A 21,037-nucleotide genomic window follows, 5' to 3' on the forward strand; every position below is an offset into this window, starting at 1 on the left:
TTGTGCACAAATAAAGATTTGAATGAGGTCGTGGTCGTTTAAAAACGTAATCGGCTGCTGATTGGCTCCCCTATGTGTATCCGTTAGAATGACTCTCTTCTATTCGCCTATTGGACGCAACGAAAAACTATCAGCCTGTGATTGGAGGAAAGCACGACACCATAAAATTCAAACTGCACTGCCTCCCCGTGTGTTGTTGCTGAAGTCTTGGTTGATACTTCGTAGAGTTGGATTTTATCGTTCAGAGTAAATTAGTGTATTTTATTTTAAACCGCAACAAGAAGAAGAAGTGATATGCTTTTTTAATTTTAAAAGATTTTATTTTTTTAAACAATGGCTGAAGCCGTTGCAGCTCGGCAAGGATTTAGGATCAGTCCCGGGAGGAGACACGATGCTAACAAGGAGAATAATATTCCGGTTCTGAGTTTGATTCAGTTTTCTAAGCCTCCTTTTGTGACATTCGGAACCGTTAAGTTGGGGACCTCGAAGTCGGCTGTGTTGCGTATTGAAAACCCAACCGAGGACGTAGAAGCAGACGTAACAGTTGAGAAGATCGCATCGACTAAAGGCTTCTCTGTCAACCACAACAGGTTTACCATTGAGGTAAGTGTAATATATGATTGGATTTTCATATTTCTTTGGTTTATGTTTGACTAAACAGGTATTACATCAAAACCTCGCATATAATAAAACACTCTCTATCAAGGCACTTTTTTTCAAACGTTCAAACTTTTTTTTGTCATTAATAAATTCATATAGTCAATTATATAAATGCTTAAAATAAATAAAGGGAGTTTAAACCCAATCCATCCTTTTTGACAATTTCCTCAATTTTTGTAGTTTATATATTATAGAAATCTCATTAAAGCTAAATATTGTGTGCATTTATTTTGTCTATTTGACTGAGTGCTTCTAACTGTTCCTTTGTGTTTGTAGCCTGAGGGATCATTTACTTTGACCATCACCTGGACCCCAACTGAGGAAGGTGGAATCAGGGAGCTTATTGTTGTCAACGCCAATGGGATCCTTAAACACCAGGCTGTCCTTCTGGGGAAAGCGGAAGCAACAAAGAAAAAGAAGGTACATTTTCTCAATACCTGTTTTTTTTGAATGTATGTTTTGGTAGTTTGCTGGTACTGAGGAGAGCAAGTGACTACTTAAAACAAATTAAGGGTTTTTCACTTTTCTTTTGGTTCAATTGCTGCACATTTTGTGTTTCAGAAAAGCCTATGGGACACAATCAAAAAGAAAAATGGAGAAGGCACTAAAACATCAAAAGCAAAGAAAGTGGACCCTCCACTAAAGATGGCTGCCAACAAAACCTTTCAAGTGTCCCGGACGCCTCAGTACCAGCGAGATAAGGCGTCTAGCCCGCTCGCGTCGCTGAACGCTAGAAAAGCTGTCAGGGAGAGGTCCATCTCGAACAACTACAACCACGTGGAGAGCAACTCCCTGATACAAGAGGACAGGAAACCTTTGCACACCAGGCAACTGGCTGTGACTGTTTGGGATTCTGAGGCGGTTCATCCTCTTCAGAAAAACTCCCCTGTGGTTCTACTTGTTCCAGCCGGATCGAGCAACCCGTGCTCCAGTCTGGGTTCCCCACCAGAAAAATGCGAAAACAAAGATCTTGCTAAAATTTTAAACCAGACTCTGTCACCCATCGGGACACCAGAAAGGTTTAAGAAGCTTATGCCTCGTATTCAGTCAGAGAGTCCTCCTCCTGCTTCTGCAAAACCCGATACTGACAGTGTGTCAACTGGAGAGCCCGTCGTGTCACTGAGGGAAGCGCTGGCCGTCATTGGCTCTGATTTGAGCCAAATTTACACCAGCCCTCGGGAGATAAGTTCCAGCTGCGAGTATTCTGACTCGCTGGAATCAAAGGGTGGGAGATCTGAGAACGATGACCCCAGGGCAATACCCGACAGCCCAGAACTGCCCGAGTTCAACGAGCAAAGACTTACGTTCTTTGTCAGTAAAAAGTCTACGACTTCAGACGACCACAAGACTGTAGAAAAGGTTAAAAAGACTACTTTTACATCGGCCACAGTCATTAAAAGCAAGGCATCAGGGGATTCAAATGGCTGGAGTGGTCGAAAAATAAGGAAATCTCGGCGAAGGCTTTTGGAGAAATCTCTTGAGTTGTCTGGCAGCAGCGGTCAGAGCGAGTCTGGACCGGACACTCCAAACCTGCCTGTGATAGCTGCTGACACAGGAGCTTCTCTGATTCATGAAAAGCATGAAATAACAGAGTTTGCCTCTTCCAGTTCAACGCCAAGGCCTCGCACCTCATCACCCCCCATCGCCTTCCCCATCTCCTCCCCTATTTGTATTGCCCTGTCACACACCTCCATCTCAGCCAGCCCTTTGCCTCCTGCAGCACCTTCTCCCATCATGTTTGCCATCGCCTCCTCACCACCCGTGGGCTCATCTTCACCTCTTCATCCCAGTCTTCTACCGAGCTACCAGCAGTCTGTTCCTGCCACTCCATCCGTCCACGAAGACTCGTTCCCCGTTCATGTGGCAGCAATATGCAAGAAGAGAAAGAGTGAGGAGCATTTGAAATGTGACAGGAAGTTTGAGGATCCTGGGAAACCAGATCAGGGTAAACGAAGCAGGGTGGTGACCGCAAAACTGGAACCTCCAAGATCAGTCCGGGACAGGACGAGTAACGCACAGAGGCAAAGAGCAACAGGTTAGTTCATACACCTTCGTGATGATGGGAGTTTGTTGAATGATTTGGGCCTTTTTAGACAGTGGATTGGTGCTCATGGTGTTTCTCCATGTGCACCAAGTTCACTGCTTGTTGATTAAATCTCTAATTTATACCTGCAACTACTGACAATGTGCATCAGTAGATGTAACATGCACTCAGAGGGGAGTTAGATCCTCTACTTATACAAGTCTGAAGAAATGACAAACCACACATTTTAAACATTTATTCAGATAATCAGAAATCCATTTGTTGTTTTTGTATATTTTATTTTGATTCTCCAATTGTACACAAAATATGGTACATATCCTGATGCTCAAACAGCATTTTAATCGGGATATGTAAACAACTTTAGACAATTGTAAACGAATCAGCCAGCTTTCCCATTAGTGCAGATGTACGAAGTTATTTCTTTATTCCTTTTTCAAATTCACTTAAAACATGTACTATTTTTCTTTTTTGAGAAGTAGGAAATAGTTTTTTTTTAATATTTATTAGTTTAGTTGGTTGTTTTTTGCTTTACATATGTGTTAAATCGAACTTTTTGCGCACTTTTCCTGTTATTTATCTTTCTAAAATACTGTTCTGCTTCCATTTTTATGTTGAATTCCTGTCTGTCCAGGAACTGCTCTGTCTGTGAATGCAGCGCGGCCTGCAGCTCCTTCCCGAGCTAAACCAACGAGCTCCAAAGCACTTTCTAAGAGTATGCAAATGCAAATTTTGTTGTGCATGTATAAATGTAGAAGTGCTCTAGTGCCGGTATGGTGCAGCAAGCTTAAAGTGTCATGTTTTTACAGTGGGGGGAAATGTGTTTTCTTTTTGTCAGGGACGGGTGATGCATCTGTGAGGAGAACAAAAGTAGTGGCTGTGGCACAATCCAAACTGACCTTCATCAAACCGACTCAGACAGGTACTGGACATGGATGGGGCTTCAGGTTTATCTTCCTCAAAGTGCCATTTAGTTACCCGTGTTTCTTTTATCGTAGCTTTACCCAGACATCCAATGTCATTCGCTGCCAAGAACATGTTCTACGATGAGAGGTGGATTGAGAAGCAGGAGAGGGGGTTCACATGGTGGATCAACTATGTCCTCACTCCAGATGATTTTAAAGTCAATCCCGAAGTCAACAAAGGTATTCAACGGACGTGCTGAGGGCAAATGTGGGTTGGATTTTCATTTATCTTGAACGCAATTTGTGTCTTTTGTCCTTTTTGCAGCTAGTGCCGTATCTCTGGCCATCGGCAGCGACAAGTTCAATGTGCCCAGAGCTCCCACCAAAGAGGAGATGTCCTTTAGTACCTACACGGCCAGGCGGAAACTAAACCGCCTCCGCCGGTCTGCCTGCCAGTTGTTCACGTCTGAAGCCATGGCCAAGGCCATTCAGAGGCTCGAACTGGAGGTGGAGGCCAGGCGTCTGCTCGTACGGAAAGATCGCCACTTGTGGAGGGACATTGGTAAAAAATATTAACTTTTCAAAATAGAAAAAAAGAAACATGGAGTCCGATCAATGTACCAACTATTCCTGTCCCCTTGCTTCTATTGTATTTCTTTTTTAGGTGAACGTAAAAAGGTTCTCAACTGGCTTCTTTCCTACAATCCCCTGTGGTTACGGATTGGTCTGGAGGTATTGTCTTATTTGTGTTTGCTTTTTCATCATTTGTCTTCTCAGATGATCCATATCTGTGTCTTTCTTTTTGGAAATCCCCAGACGATTTTTGGGGAGTTCATCTGTCTTGAGAGCAACAGTGACACCCTGGGTCTGGCCATGTTCATTCTCCAGCGGCTGCTGTGGAACCCCGACATAGCGGCCGAGTACAGACACCACAGGGTCCCTAACCTTTACAAAGAGGGTAACTTTTAGACGAGAGCCGAGAGGTTTCTGTGTTTTGGAGCAACTTTTAATCCACTTGATGTGCATAGAATCGGTTTTATCGGCTTCTTTTAAGACTAAAGAGAGAAACGGTTATTGTTTTTTATCATGAAAACACATTTTCTCTTGATAAACTAAAAAAGAGCAACTAAAACAGCTTCTTTTCAAAATTTGATATGAGGAAACGTTTCATCTGCATGGGTAGTTACTGCAGGTGTGGCTTTTTAATGAAAGCGATAATATTTTTGTGGTTAAGTATTAAATATTTTTTATTATTGATTAAAAATGAATTGATTTTTTGTACTTAAATGTTGTTGTATTTTTTAACGAAATTTAGTTAAAGAAATGCCTTAAAATGTAAATAATTCAAACTGTTACTTTCCGCATTTCAAAAATAATCTCCCCAGGTTTCTTTTTTTTTTTATATTACATTATTGTTGCATTAAAATTTATGAAAGTAAAGGCTTTAAGTGAAGCATTTGGAATGAAGCTTTTCCTAATATGTCCTACATAATTTTTTTAAATAATAGTTATGTTATTTTAGTTCTAATTTATTCACCTTAATTTACATTTATAGTAGTGTTCTTTGACTTAGTAAAACTACATGTACACAATGGTTGTTCTCTTTTTTATAGATGGTGAAATGTTCCAAATCCAAAGCTTTAAATGGATTTTCCTTTATATTTTTACATGTGGCAGTTTTAATTAGCTCTTTCTGAAAACGAATCATATATCTGTGTATGGAACTGCATATAAGATCTAATTAATTAAGGAAAAGTTAGGGATCCTTCACTGTTGCTCTTGTGTGTTGACTCCTTTTTTTTTCTCAAATAAGGCCACGAGGAGGCGCTGTCTCGCTTCACCCTGAAGAAGCTGCTGCTTCTGGTCTGTTTCCTGGATAAAGCCAAAGAATGTCGTCTGATCGAACACAACCCCTGTTTGTTCTGTGTGGATGCAGAGTTCAAGGTACGTCACGGATAAAATGGCTAATGTAGAAAAACAAATGCATTAATGCCTTTATATCCTATTGTAACTGGGGTTGTGAAAAGAAAATCTCCTTTTACAGTAGAAATGCATCATTATACAGCGTATCATCTAAATTTCAGACAATTTTGTACAAAAGTTAAAAAATTATTTGTTTACGCACAATTAAACTCTGATCCTCCCTTAGCTGCAAAAACTCCAAGTGTTTGCAATGTAAAAACCTTTCCCTTTAAAGTCATTGATAAATCAATGTACATTTTTTCTCCTGATTTTGCATTTCACATTGGATTTTTAAAGATTGCATTACAACATTGATTGTTGATACCGTTTCCGTGTTATGCAAAACTACTTGTCTCCTGCAACTCAAATTTTTATTTTTGAACTGTTAAGATTGCTCTTTATGGTTTTTATTTTATTCCGTCCTCTCCTCTTTTCTTTTTTTTTCTGTTCTTCATGTCTTTAACAGGCGACCAAAGACCTGTTGCTGGCCTTCTCCAGGGACTTCCTGAGCGGGGAAGGGATCCTCCCGCGCCATCTGGGCTACCTCGGGCTACCTGTCTCTCATGTTCAAACTCCTCTTGATGAGTTCGACTTTGCTGTGAAGAACCTGGCGGTGGATTTGAAATGCGGCATTCGTCTTGCGTGAGTGGAACGTCTTGTGCTTTCGTCGGATCTCCTGGTGGGAACATCTGATGTTCTTAAAGAGCAAATTAGGTTCTGTTGCAGTTCAAGCAAATGATCAGCAATTTAGTTTAGAAAAATACTATCCATATTTAAAAAAGGAAAAAAAAAGAGGGTTGCATGGTTGAGCAGTGGTTAGCGCTCTTGCCTCACAGCAAGAAGGCCCCTGTTTCAAGTCCTGGCTGGAGGACATGAACCAGAAAATCAATGGGGGACCTTTCTGTGTGGAGTTTGCATGTTCTCCCCGTGCATGCGTGGCTTTTCTACGGCATCTCCGGCTTCCTCCCACTGTCCAAAAACATGCTTCATAGATTAATTGGTTACTGTAAATTGTCCCTAGGTGTGAGTGTGAGAGTGAATGGGTGTGTGATTGCGGACATTCTACCCTGCGACAGACTGGCGACCTGTCCAGGGTGTCCCCTGCCTTTGCCCACAAGTGGCCAGGATAGGCTCCGGCACCCAATTGACCCCGAAAGGGAATAAACAGAAGAAGATGAATGAAATATTTAAAAAAGAAGTAATGATATTTTCACCAGAAAAATAATCCAAATCAGGCAAAAACAAAACTTTGGCTAGTGAAATTTTAGGAATACTCACAACTCAGTCAGAATTATTGAGTTATTGTTTTTTTTTTTTTTTTTGGGGGGGGGGGGGGGGGGGGGGTCTTTCAGATCTTGAGTAACTGTTTAATTTTTAGGTTTACAGTGAATCTTCTGCTCTTTCAAAGAGACTAGCTTTAGTCATTGAATGTAGTTTTGTTCTAGCCTGTCAGAGTTTGCTATATATTCCTTACTCTTTTTCCTTTTTTTATAGCGTCATTATCTCACCGGTGACTAACGATTATCCACCATTAGGATTCAAAGAGGTTCATTGTGTCTATAAAATTATACTGCGTATTTAATTTATTTTTTATCAGACACCGGTTTGTTTTGTAATGTAAAACGTACCGACATGTTTCGGTGGAATGTCTTCCACTTTCATCAGGGTCGTCATTAGGTGGTGGTGTGTGACGTCTTTAATAAATGAAGGTGGAATACATTCCACCGAAACATGTCGGTACATTTTACTTTACAAAACAAACCAGTGTCTGATAAAAAAATAAATGAAATACGCAGTATTCACCATTAGGTTTTCAAATCTTCCTTTTTAGTCAAAATAGCATCTTGACTCAGAAGTATTGATGTGTTTTCAAAGCATTAAGGAAAAAAAAGAACAGCTTTTGAAAAGTTGATGTTTCCTGCAGGCGTGTGATGGAACTCCTCACTCTTGATTGGAGACTGTCGGCGAAGCTCCGTCTGCCCGCCATCAGCCGCCTGCAGAAGATCCACAACGTTGACCTCGCCCTGCAGGTGCTGAAAGCCAAAGGAATTGACCTCAAGGATGAACATGGTAACACGGAGCTCATTTGTTTTTTTTTTGGTTTAGTATATTAACCTTCTGATTGTAAATAAAAACATTTCTGTCAGTTTTATTGAAAATAAAAATGTTCGTTTTTGTTGATGTTTCTTAAATTGTTTTCTAGGTTCCATCATTGACTCCAGGGACATTGTAGATGGACATCGAGAGAAGACACTGAGCCTCCTGTGGAAAATCATCTTCGCATTCCATGTGTGTATCTTTTTTGTGTGTTGGCATTCTTGTATTTTTTTTTTGTTTACCAAGAAGATTTATGCTCTTTTATTTCATGAATCTGTGAAGGTGGAAGTGATTCTGGATGAGAATCAGCTCCGTCAGGAAATCGGTTTCCTGAGGAGAACTCTGAGGACCAAACGGAGGCTGGCTAGAGTGAGGGCCGACCAAGGAATTCAGCCCAGTCCCATGAAAACCAGGGTGTCGTACGAACACACAAGTACCAAGATTACATTGCTGATGGAGTGGGTCCGTGCAGTGTGTAACTTCTACAACCTGAAGGTAATTTATTTATTTATTGCTTTGTGGTCCAAAAATGATGAAATACAACCATATAAGGAGGCGCATCTTAAAACCAAGTCTGTATGTCTTCATCTGCAGGTGGAAAACTTCACGGTGATGTTTTCAGACGGCCGCGTACTCTGCTACCTCATCCACCACTACCACCCCAGCCTCCTGCCGGAGGCTTCCATTAGCCACAGCACCACCCAGACCGTGGAGGGTTCCCCGACGGGCCGCCTGGAGCTCGACTGTTCAGCCAGCGACTCCGACAGCTCCTTTGACGCGTTAAAAAAAGGCACGAGTAGTAAACGTCTGCAACATCTGTGGCTCATGAATAAAACATCTCACTGAGATAAATGGAGTGAATCCACACAATAGCTGAGGAATTTGTGGTGGTGTCTTTTATTTTTCCCAGGAGGCCCAGATTCTCCATCTGTTGTGTTTAAAGAGCTGCTGGAGAATGAGAAAAGCAACTTCAAGTTGGTCAACAGTGCTGTTGCTTTCTTGGGGGGAGTTCCCGCCATGATCAACCTGGCTGACATGTCCAACACCATCCCTGATGAGAAGGTGAGACCAGACGCCAATCTGTTTAAATGTCTGCAGAGCATGGATAACAGGGGAAAGATGATTTGTGTTGCTAGGTAGTTTATATATTCAGATTTCTACCGTTGTACACAACTCAGTACTTTTGGGAATCTTCCCAAATCTGTTCCTCTAATGAATGACAAACATGTAATGTCCAAATGTCAAAAACGATGTTTGTTGTTGACAAATAACTTTTGGGTTCAAGTCGGTGCTAAGTTGGGTTTTTGAGTGGGGTTTTTATCATCAATAAGCAGACCCTGAAATTAAGCATATCTGTAGTATTTTGAAATTTTAAAGGACATTTCTTTGTTTTCACACTTGAGATTTTAAATGCCCTTTAAGGAGTAAGGTAGATGTGATGCCGGTGGCAACAAAAAATGCTTTTATAAAATAAAATATTGCATTTAAAGTCCCTTTCTTACGGTATCGGGACGTTTTCTTCACCTTTATGCCTAATGTTAAAATGTTTTGTTCCCAGGTGGTTATGACCTACCTGTCCTTCCTCTGCGCTCGTCTGCTGGACCTGCATAACGAAACCAGAGCTGCTCGGGTCATTCAAGGGGCCTGGAGGAAATACAGACTGAAGAAAGATCTGCAGCTTTATGAGGTTTGTCCTTTTGTCTTTGTTCTGTTAGGATAAAGTTAGCTTAAGCTACACAATTTCTGTTTTGCTAAAAATTAAAAACAAGAAAACAGGGTTATGATTTTTTTTTTGTCATCTCTTTTATTATTTTATAATATCCCTTGTTTTCTAACATTTTACATTTGAAGATTCAGGTAAAAATAGTTATTCTGGCTTCAACAAAAGTTGCAATTTTTTTTATTTAAAAAACTTTACGTTTTTTATGAAGAAATCAGTTTTCAATGAAGTTTGGTCAGTAAAAGAAAACACATTTAAAAAGGGACAGACTTGTTTCTACTGGAAGACCAAAAATATAGCTAAAATTTAATCCATATATTGAGAAAATCCAGTTTTAATTGCACATTTTTGTTTGGATACAGGAAAGGAACAAAGCTGCTTTAAAGATCCAGCTTATGGTGAGACGTTTTCTACAGAAGAGAAGAGCTGCGAGGCGAGCTCAGGCTGCAGTCCTCATTCAGTCTGCCTGGAGGGGCTTTTTAGCCCGCAAAATTCTGAGGATGCAGAAAGAGGCTCTGCTGCGGGCTGTGCAGCACGAAGCGGCAACCATTATCCAGGTAGGATTGGAAGGAGCTGAACATTATATCAGCTGTTAGTAAAATCTAGAATTCAGAGGCATTAAAGTTGCTATTTTTTTAATTTTTATTCTTTCTTCAACTTTGGGTTTTATCTCATGTATACAGGCTCATTGGAGGATGTTTTCTGCCTTCAAGGCTTACAACCAGCTCAGATATTACACAGTGTCAGTCCAAGCCCAATGGAGGATGAGGAGGGCAGCTGCAACTTATGGCAAAGTCTGCAGGGCGGTCCGAGTCCTCCAGAAGTACTCACGAGCTTGGGCTCTCTCCAGAAAGCAGCGGGACCGTTACCTCCTTCTCAGGAGCTCTGTGGTCAAACTGCAAAGAGCTTTTAGGAGATGGAAAGCTACAAAAATTGAAGAAGAAAATCGTGCGGCCGTGGTGATACAAGCTGCTTTTAAGAAGTGGTACAGCCACAGGATGGCGACAAAATCCGCTGCCGCCGTCAGAATCCAGTCCTGGTTCCGAATGCAGGTGTGCCATCGTGATTACAGCCAGATCAGGAGAAGCGCTGTTCTTATTCAAGCTTACCATAGGGGCCAAGTGCAGAGGCGGCGGTTTCAGACGCTGAAGCTGCAGCATGACTCTGCTGTTGTCATTCAAAGGGCCTTCAGGGGCCACGTTGTGAGGAAGCAGGTGCTGGAGATGAGGCAGGCAGCAGTTGTGATCCAGCAGCGCTTTCGGGCTTCTGTGAAAAGAAATGCGCAAAGGAGAGCGTTTTTGACGATGAGATGCGCGGCTGTTGCCATGCAGGCAGTATTTCGTGGAAAGAAGGCCCGAGAGCTGCTAAAAAAGCAACATGAGGCAGCAACGGTGATCCAGGCAGCATTTAGGGAGCGTGCTGCTCGAAAGAAGTACCTCGCCTTGAGAAAGGCGGCTATTAGGGTACAACGCAGGTACAGAGCTACCGTTCTGGCTCGCAAGACTAAGACGCAATATTTTGCTTTGAGGAAGGCCGCCCTCGTTTTACAGGCCAGCTGGCGAGGCAGAGCTGACAGGAAGAAAATCGAAATGTGGCATCGGTGTGCAACTTTGATACAGGCTTCTTATCGACGACACAGAATCCATGCAGAGTTCAGATCCAAGAAGGGAGCAGCTCTTGTCATTCAGCGTCGCTACAGAGCTTTTGTTGCTGGGAAAGACATAAGGGGAAAATTCTTACAGAAGAGAGCAGCTTCCATAGCTCTTCAAGCTGGATTCAGAGGCATGAGAGTGAGATCGGAACTCAAGAGGAAGCACCAAGCTGCAACTGTCATTCAGTCTTGGATTAGAAGGTTTTTGTGTGAGAAAAGATACTTCTTGATGCAGTGTGCAGCAATTATCATCCAGTCGAGGTACAGAGCTCTTCTGCTGTGCAGGGCATCACAAAAGGAGTTCAGAAAGCAAAAGCAGGCTGCCATTAAGATACAAGCCGTGTTCAGGGGGCTCAGAGTGAGGCAGGAGCACCGGAAGAGGATTGCTGCTGCCACAGCTATTCAAGCTCACTTCAGGATGTACAAAATGCGCATGGCTTACCTAGCTGCCAAGTTTGCTGCCATTATTATTCAGGAGCGCTACAGGGCCAAAAAGCTCCGGGATCAAGAGCGGCAACGCTACAAAAGAATCAAATCTGCCGCTGTAGTGATCCAGGCAGCATATCGAGGATGCATGGTCAGGAGGAGGATGGCAGAGCGCCATCGAGCTGCAGCAATCATACAGAGAATGTTTCTGACTATCCAGGCCAGAAAGCAATTCCTCAAACTCAAGTCTGTAGCTCTGATCTGTCAACGGAGGTACAGAGCTCTGAGCCTGGCAAGAAAATTCCACCTGGATTATCTGTCAAAGCGCAGGGCAGTTGTTTGTTTGCAGGCGGCTTGTAGAGGATACTTGGTCAGAAAGCAGCTGCATGTCAGACAAAGAGCTGCTGTGATTATTCAGTCTTATTTCAGGATGCACCAGAGGAAGACTCGATACAGGAGGCTCCGCTGGGCGTGCAGGGTTGTGCAAGAACGGTGCCGGGCCAACAAAAAGATGAGAGTGGACATGCATGCAATGAAGGCCGTGAAAAATGCTGCCATTGTCTTACAATCTGCTTATAGAGGCATGAAGTCCAGGAGAATCCTTCAACAAGAGCATCAAGCTGCTGCAGTTATCCAGAGATCTTTCAGAGCCCACTGTGAACACAGGAGCTATCTGACCCTAAAGGCCTCCGTTCTGAACATTCAGCGCAGATATCGAGCCAACATGGCTGCAAAGAAACAGAAAAGTCAATATCAACAAATCAGAAAAGCAACGATCCTCCTGCAGGCGGTCTACAGAGGTCAACAGGTCAGGAAGGAGGTTGGACGTTGGCACCGAGCTGCTACTGTGATCCAGTCAGCTTTCAGAAGATACAGAGAGGAGGTCAAGTTCCAGGCCATGCGTCTGTCTGCCACCATCATCCAAAGGCGCTACAGAGCCCTTCTTCAGGGGAGGACAGACAGAAGGAACTTCTTGAACATGAAATGTTCAGCTGTGGTTCTTCAGGCAGCTTTCAGAGGTCATCGTGTGAGAACCGATGTAGCAAACATGCACTCTGCAGCAGTGGTCATTCAAGCCAACTTCAGGAGATTCAGAGAGCAGAAGACCTTCAGGAGACGACGCTGGGCAGCTGTCGTCCTACAGCAGAGGTTTAGAGCTCAAAAACAGAAACAACATGCAGTCAAACAATATTACAAAGTCAGAAAAGCTGCAGTTTTGCTTCAAGCTGCTTACAGAGGCATGAAATCCAGAAGAATCCTTCAACAAGAGCATCAAGCTGCTGCAGTTATCCAGAGATCTTTCAGAGCCCACTGTGAACACAGAAGCTATCTGACCCTAAAGGCCTCCGTTCTGAACATTCAGCGCAGATATCGAGCCAACATGGCTGCAAAGAAACAGAAAAGTCAATATCAACAAATCAGAAAAGCAACGATCCTCCTGCAGGCGGTCTACAGAGGTCAACAGGTCAGGAAGGAGGTTGGACGTTGGCACCGAGCTGCTACTGTGATCCAGTCAGCTTTCAGAAGATACAGAGAGGAGGTCAAGTTCCAGGCCATGCGTCTGTCTGCCACCATCATCCAAAGGCGCTACAGAGCCCTTCTTCAGGGGAGGACAGACAGAAGGAACTTCTTGAACATGAAATGTTCAGCTGTGGTTCTTCAGGCAGCTTTCCGAGGTCATCGTGTGAGAACCGATGTAGCAAACATGCACTCTGCAGCACTGGTCATTCAAGCCAACTTCAGGAGATTCAGAGAGCAGAAGACCTTCAGGAGACGACGCTGGGCAGCTGTTGTCCTACAGCAGAGGTTTAGAGCTCAAAAACAGAAACGACATGCAGTCAAACAATATCACAAAGTCAGAAAAGCTGCAGTTTTGCTTCAAGCTGCTTATAGAGGCATGAAATCCAGAAGAATCCTTCAACAAGAGCATCAAGCTGCTGCAGTTATCCAGAGATCTTTCAGAGCCCACTGTGAACACAGGAGCTATCTGACCCTAAAGGCCTCCGTTCTGAACATTCAGCGCAGATATCGAGCCAACATGGCTGCAGAGACACAGAAACACCAATATCAACAAATCAGAAAAGCAACAATCCTCCTGCAGGCAGTCTACAGAGGTCAACAGGTCAGGAAGGAGGTTGGACATTGGCACCAAGCTGCTACTGTGATCCAGTCAGCTTTCAGAAGATACAGAGAGGAGGTCAAGTTCCAGGCCATGCGTCTGTCTGCCACCATCATCCAAAGACGCTACAGAGCCCTTCTTCAGGGGAGGAGAGACAGAAGGAACTTCTTAAGGATGAAACGTTCAGCTGTGGTTCTTCAGGCAGCTTTCAGAGGTTATCGTGTGAGAACCGACGTAGCAAACATGCACTCTGCAGCAGTGGTCATTCAGTCTAACTTCAGGAGATTCAGAGAGCAGAAGACCTTCAGGAGACGACGCTGGGCAGCTGTCGTCCTACAGCAGAGGTTTAGAGCTCAAAAACAGAAACGACATGCAGTCAAACAATATCACAAAGTCAGAAAAGCTGCAGTTTTGCTTCAAGCTGCTTATAGAGGCATGAAATCCAGAAGAATCCTTCAACAAGAGCATCAAGCTGCTGCAGTTATCCAGAGATCTTTCAGAGCCCACTGTGAACACAGAAGCTATGTGACCCTAAAGGCCTCCGTTCTGAACATTCAGCGCAGATATCGAGCCAACATGGCTGCAAAGACACAGAAACACCAATATCAACAAATCAGAAAAGCAACGATCCTCCTGCAGGCGGTCTACAGAGGTCAACAGGTCAGGAAGGATGTTGGACATTGGCACCGAGCTGCTACTGTGATCCAGTCAGCTTTCAGAAGATACAGAGAAGAGGTCAAGTTCCAGGCCATGCGTCTGTCTGCCACCATCATCCAAAGGCGCTACAGAGCCCTTCTTCAGGGGAGGACAGACAGAAGGAACTTCTTAAGGATGAAACGTTCAGCTGTGGTTCTTCAGGCAGCTTTCAGAGGTCACCGTGTCAGAACCGACGTAGCAAACATGCACTCTGCAGCACTGGTCATTCAAGCCAACTTCAGGAGATTCAGAGAGCAGAAGACCTTCAGGAGACGACGCTGGGCAGCTGTCGTCCTACAGCAGAGGTTTAGAGCTCAAAAACAGAAACAAAATGCAGTCAAACAATATCACAAAATCAGAAAAGCTGTAGTTTTGCTTCAAGCTGCTTATAGAGGCATGAAATCCAGAAGAATCCTTCAACAAGAGCATCAAGCTGCTGCAGTTATCCAGAGATCTTTCAGAGCCCACTGTGAACACAGGAGCTATCTGACCCTAAAGTCCTCGGTTCTGAAAATTCAGCGCAGATATCGAGCCAACATGGCTGCAAAGACACAGAAACACCAATATCAACAAATCAGAAAAGCAACGATCCTCCTGCAGGCGGTCTACAGAGGTCAACAGGTCAGGAAGGAGGTTGGACGCTGGCACCGAGCTGCTACTGTGATCCAGTCAGCTTTCAGAAGATACAGAGAGGAGGTCAAGTTCCAGGCCATGCGTCTGTCTGCCACCATCATCCAAAGACGCTACAGAGCCCTTCTTCAGGGGAGGAGAGACAGAAGGAACTTCTTGAACATGAAATGTTCTGCTGTGGTTCTTCAGGCAGCTTTCAGAGGCCATCGTGTGAGAACCGACGTAGCAAACATGCACTCTGCAGCAGTGGTCATTCAAGCCAACTTCAGGAGATTCAGAGAGCAGAAGACCTTCAGGAGACGACGCTGGGCAGCTGTCGTCCTACAGCAGAGGTTTAGAGCTCAAAAACAGAAACAAAATGCAGTCAAACAATATCACAAAGTCAGAAAAGCTGCAGTTTTGCTTCAAGCTGCTTATAGAGGCATGAAATCCAGAAGAATCCTTCAACAAGAGCATCAAGCTGCTGCAGTTATCCAGAGATCTTTCAGAGCCCACTGTGAACACAGAAGCTATCTGACCCTAAAGGCCTCCGTTCTGAACATTCAGCGCAGATATCGAGCCAACATGGTAGCTAAAGGAGAAAGGAAAATATACATCCAGAAAAGGCAAGCCACCATGTTAATTCAGAGGAGCTTCAGAGCATGGAAAGCTCGACAACAGGTAAAAAAGTAAAAATAAGGACTTTTGAAAATATCTTAACTTAATGAATCACTTCTGCAAATGCATCAACTGTTAATAACTGTAAAATGTATCTGCCAGGTTGTGCAAGCAGCACGGGCTGAGAAGAGACTACGCTTTACAGCTGTGGTCTTCCATCATCTCTGTGCCATGAAGATCCAGAGAGCTTTGAGAGCTCACTGGGCTTTGGAGTCAGCAAAGAAACAGATCAACTCTGTGGTCACTATTCAGGTACAGCCGTAAACAGTCAATGGTGCCATTTACACATGAAATGTTTAATTGAACAAGCAAGTGTCTCCCCCCTCCAGCGATGGCTGAGAGCCAGGCAACAGAGGAGACATTATCTGGAGGAGAGGGGCAAAGTGGTTACCGCTCAGAGAGCTGTCAGGCGCTGGCTCGCCCATCGCCACAAGGCTGCCTCCGTCATCCAGCTGACTGTCAGGAAGTTCCTCGATGTCAAACGGCAGCAGAGGGTTCAGCGAGGCATTGTGAAGGCTCAGGCATGGACGTCACATCAAAATGTGAATTCTTGGGATCTCCGGATGAGTTTTTAATGTTTTTTTTTGGTGTTTTGTTACTCTATAGGCTCTCTGGAGAGCGCACTGCTCCCGCCAACACCACGACAACGCCAAGCTTGTCAAACTAAGACATCGATTACGTCAAATTTCTGCTGAGGTTCGAGAAGAAGACAAACTGTGCAACAAAACGTCCTCTGCGCTGGATTACCTCCTTCGATATAAACACTTCTCCTACATTCTAGAGGCCCTCCAAAACTTGGGTATGTTTTGACCCTCTGAATAAATTAGGATTTTCTGTTACAAGCAGAATTTTGACCTCCCTCTGACCTCCAGCTAAAAGGCTGGAGGTCAGAGGGCACTGTGGTTTTGTCACCATAAGTCTTTAGTGGACAGCATCACGATCTATGTTTTGTTCCTGCTTTAATGTTGAAATCAGTGTTGACCCCGAGACAAAGGGAACTGAGGAAATGTAGGAAATCCAGTTCCTCTTATGTGTTGCAATATCAAAACTGGCCTTGTTTTGCTGGGAAAGGCAAAGGTTTATGTTTTAAATTTGTGTTTGTGTGTGCAGAGACAGCCACCAGGCTCTCACCTGAGTGCTGTGAGCGGTTAGTGCAAAGCGGAGCCACCAACGTCATCTTCACGCTGATCCGCTGTTGTAACAGAAGTGTCCCCTGTATGGACGTCATCACCTTCTCCATCCAGATCCTTCTCAACCTCTCAAAGGTATTGAAGATTCTGATCAAGACTTTCTGTCACATGTGGCTCTAATAATTAAATAAAAAATGGGGAATAATATATATACCGTACATATACAGTGGTGAACAAAATTGTTGGTACCCCTCAGTTAAAGAAAGAAAGTCCCCAATGCTCACTGAAATGACTTGAAACGTTCAAAATTAACAATAAATTAAAATTTATTGAAAATTAAACAATCAAACCATTACTTTTGAGTCGTTGATTAACAGAATTGATAAAAAAAAAACTAATGAAATAGGGCTGGACAAAAATGATGGTAGCCATAACTTAATATTTTGTTGCACAACCTTTTGAGGCAATCACTGCAATTAAACGGTTTCTGTATTTGTCAATGAGCCTTCTGCACCTGTCCACAGGTATTGTGGCCCACTCCTCATGAGCAAACTGCTCCAGTTGTCTCAGGTTTGACGGGTGTCTTCTCCAAATGGCATGTTTCAGCTCCTTCCACAGATGTTCAATGGGATTCAGATCTGGGCTCATAGAAGGCCACTTCAGAATAGTCCAACGCTTTTCTCTGAGCCATTCTTGGGTGTTTTTGGCTGTGTGTTTTGGATCATTGTCCTGTTGGAAGACCCATGACCTGCGAATGAGACCAAGCTTTCTGAAACTAGGCAGCACATTTCTATCCAGAATGCCTTGATAATCTTGAGATTTCATTTTACCTTGCACAACTTCAAGACACCCTGTGCCAGATGCAGCAAAGCAGCCCCAAAACAGAACTGAGGCTCCTCAATGTTTCACAGTAGGGATAGTTTTTTTAATTAAAGATGAGTAAATTGCAGAGCATTTAGAACAGCTTTGGGCTTGAGAAAGGGTCTGCTAACATTTCTTAAACTGTAACGATCGACTAAGCCTAGTGGTGGTGCTCACCGACACGTTTAGCCCAAATCTCTTCTGCATTTACAAAAGTTCAATTTCTATGGAACAAATGTATTTATTTTTTGTTCTACCTGTGGAGTTCACTTTCATTTCCCTAAAATTAGCTTCTCCATTTTTTGTGTGTGTTCACTTTCCCTTCCCCAAACCAAGTTTAGTTTAGAGTTGGATCTCTGTATATTTGTGGCGAGTTTCTGTTCCTTATGAACTAGTTTTGCAAAGTCTGCACTTTTTAATGTTCAAGTTAAACTACAACTTGTGGGTTGGTGGGCTTTTTTCAGTTTTTTTTTTTTTTGTTTTGTTTTGTTTCTTGGTTCTTTCTGTCTCCATTTCCGCTTCTGGCCGGTGATGTCAGGCGCCACCTTGTCTGCTGCCTGTTTCCTCTGACATTTGCTTGTAAATGACTAGATCCGTCTAGTCTAGCTGGGATCTGGCTTAAAACTGCCACCGCAAAGCTCCAATATTGCTCGCCGTTTCTGTTGCACCCGTAATGTTAGGCTGGGGTTGTGAGGGGCTGTAAGCTAGGGCGCTAGAGTGTAAATACATGGATGATTGAAAGGGTTTCCTCTACTCCAATAGTCCCGTCCACATCTCAGAGGCACATTTCTATTGCACTACTGCCACTCTGCAGAAACTATGTTTTAGAAAATGACAAGTTTCCAATTTGGGTAAAAACTGCATAATCATAATTTAAAAACCACTGGGAACACAAATGTATCTAAAGCTGATCGGAGCGGAACTTTTCTTTCCTTGGACAGTTAAAATGGTCACAACTCCACTGAAAACAAATGAAACAATCCAGTTTTTGTTGTCTCATTTGTCCTGTAAATGTTCTGCAGTAGCACAGTATTTTCTGCAATCCTTTAAAAAAAAGTTTTCATGCCAGGAATATATTTGTATTATCCTCTCATAATTGCTTAATTTCCTTCTCTCATTGTTGTTATCCCTTGTAGTACCAGAAAACCATAGAGGCTGTGTATTCAGTGGAAAACTCTGTGGAGACTCTCCTGGATTTGCTGCAGAGATACCGAGAGAAGGCGGGGGATAAAGTGGCGGAAAAAGGCGGAAGCATCTTCACCAAAGCCTGCTTCCTTCTCGCTCTGCTCCTGCAGGACAAACGGCGTGCTGAGGTCCAGAGCTCGTTCTGGAAATCCATTCTTGTTGCCTTTTCACTTGTAGAAAACCAAACCCCCTCTTTGCTCTCCTTAGGCTGTCATGAAGCTGCCTAAAGCCTTGGATAGGATCCGCAGCATTTACCGCCTCACTGCTCGTAAACACAAGATGGACGCAGAGAGAACCATCACCAAACAGAAAATGAACGCCTCAATAAACGGGAGCTTCTTTGTTCCAGCAACGCCCCGTAAATCACGCCCTGCACCCAAGTATGTTCAAAGGATGTGCGGAAATAAGTCCAGTTCAGACGGATCGGGTTGTGCACTAACAGCAGTATTGTTTGTGTTTTTAGGTTTGCGCCAGAGTGGGTCCTCAGAAAGGATAAACTCAAAGACATCGTGGATCCTCTCAGGGCCATTCACATGGTGGCAGACACGCTATCCATTGTGTTGTAAATAAAAAGGAAATTAATATGTTCTTACTCGGAAACCTTTTTTTCTTTTTAAAATATGTTTTTTCATTCATTTTACTTTGTAAATAATAAACATGTTGAAAAACATGTTTCTTGGTTCTTACTGTCTCCATTTTTTTCCTTTTTGCAAACTATTTCACATAATTGTAAAGCTGCAGTTTGTGCCAATTAAAACCTTTTATTTCAGAGGAATTCACAATTTTTTCTCAATACAGATTAGATGCCTCTATGGTTGGAGGAGTCTGTATACAAACTGCTGTTTTCCACCATATTAAACCCTGAATCACTTCTGGCATTAATGTCCTGAGAAAGAAGAAGCAGACATTCAAGGATGGTGATAAAGATAGAACAATCATCTTTGGCAGAATTTGTTATGGAACACAATAACAACAGATTGTGGAAGAGAATGATATGCATCACTGGCTGAGTTAAGAATCACCATGTTGTGGAGATGGATGTGGATAAAACTGAGGATTTTAACAAGTTTTTAATCATAATTTATATATTTATAAAAAAGAGAATTAATAAAAACAACAGGGGTTTATACAAATATACACATTGGCTATTAGAAGGTGCATAATCCCCTTTTGTAAAAGTAAAATCTGTCCAACACAAGAGGCCTTCAGCTCTCATTTGTTTGCTCAAGTCTTGGACAGAATATATAAAAAGAAGAAAAAGTTGCTGCCTATCTGGTTCCCCCTGTTCCTTGAAAATACAGAGTTAAATGGTAAATGGGGTATACTTATATAGCCCCTTTCTTCCTACAAGGACAAAGCGCTTTACAGTCACAGACCCATTCACCCAGTCACACACTGGTGGCGGATCCACTGCCAAACACAGGCGCCCACCTACCCCCAGAGGCAAGGTGGGGTTCAGTGTCTTGCCCAAGGACACTTCGACTCGGCGTGCAAGGTGGGAATCAAACCTGCAATCTTACGATCATGGGTCGACCGCCCTACCGCTGCACCACGGCCGCCCACAGTTGTGTCAGATAGGGCATCCATCATAATAAAACTCTGCCAAATCACCTGTGCCGATGAGCTGTATCGACTCCTGACAGGATGTGCCGAAAGGTGACCAACTTTTTCCAATCGGGAACAGTCTGCTTTTTTTCTCAGTTTTGTTCTTGATTTAAGTCTAAGATAGAATGTGAATATCTATTTAAATTACTATATGTCAAATCATGATCTGAATCATAAGAAATCAACTTTACAAAAAATTGAGAAAAAAATGTTTTGAAAGGCGTTGGAGATGTACAGCAGCTTAGTTTTATGATATCTATGAGAGTATAAATAAATAAAAATCTTTATTTTTTATCAATCTTTACAAAATTGTTTTATATCATTGTAAAAAAGAGAAATTCTTACTACTTGTAGAAATTCTGCACATTGGACAAACTACTCTGCTGGCAGTTTATATCAAGCACATAAAAATCCAAATGAATAAACAAATGGGGAACAATGGGAAGATTGGTGTTATGGTCTCCCTTTCCTGAAATATTTGCAAATATGTTCCTTTCTTAGGAATTAAAATAGTTATTTTTAAAATGCAAACACATTTAACAAATGTGTAAAAATGTACAGATTTGGAATTTTCATGATCTGTTCTCAGGTTCAGCAATCAAAAGGAGTTGTTTAGAAGGTCTTTGTCTTCAGAGTGTTTTTTTTTTTAACTGGATCCAGTTAGCACCAGTCACGCTGATATACGTCTTCAT

General features: G+C 42.9%; 1 protein-coding gene across 1 annotated transcript; it reads left to right on the top strand.

The window, feature by feature from the left end:
* Positions 1–155: 155 nt before the first annotated feature.
* Positions 156–19,410, top strand: aspm (assembly factor for spindle microtubules). The gene is made up of 26 exons (XM_011474214.4): positions 156–603; positions 937–1,080; positions 1,222–2,695; positions 3,336–3,416; positions 3,540–3,623; positions 3,700–3,846; positions 3,932–4,168; positions 4,271–4,338; positions 4,423–4,564; positions 5,420–5,550; positions 6,035–6,210; positions 7,493–7,638; positions 7,772–7,857; positions 7,948–8,160; positions 8,260–8,455; positions 8,576–8,727; positions 9,224–9,352; positions 9,748–9,942; positions 10,069–15,567; positions 15,667–15,816; positions 15,894–16,085; positions 16,171–16,363; positions 16,675–16,829; positions 18,692–18,868; positions 18,948–19,120; positions 19,204–19,410. Exons 1-26 carry the CDS (start codon positions 334–336, stop codon positions 19,304–19,306), a joined length of 10,713 nt encoding a protein of 3,570 aa, XP_011472516.2. The 5' UTR covers positions 156–333; the 3' UTR covers positions 19,307–19,410.
* Positions 19,411–21,037: the final 1,627 nt, after the last annotated feature.

The sequence above is a fragment of the Oryzias latipes genome, chromosome 4 (assembly GCF_053564925.1).
Source record: "Oryzias latipes strain Hd-rR chromosome 4, Olatipes_Hd-rR_3.1".
In the NCBI taxonomy this organism is placed as follows: Eukaryota; Metazoa; Chordata; class Actinopteri; order Beloniformes; family Adrianichthyidae; genus Oryzias; species Oryzias latipes.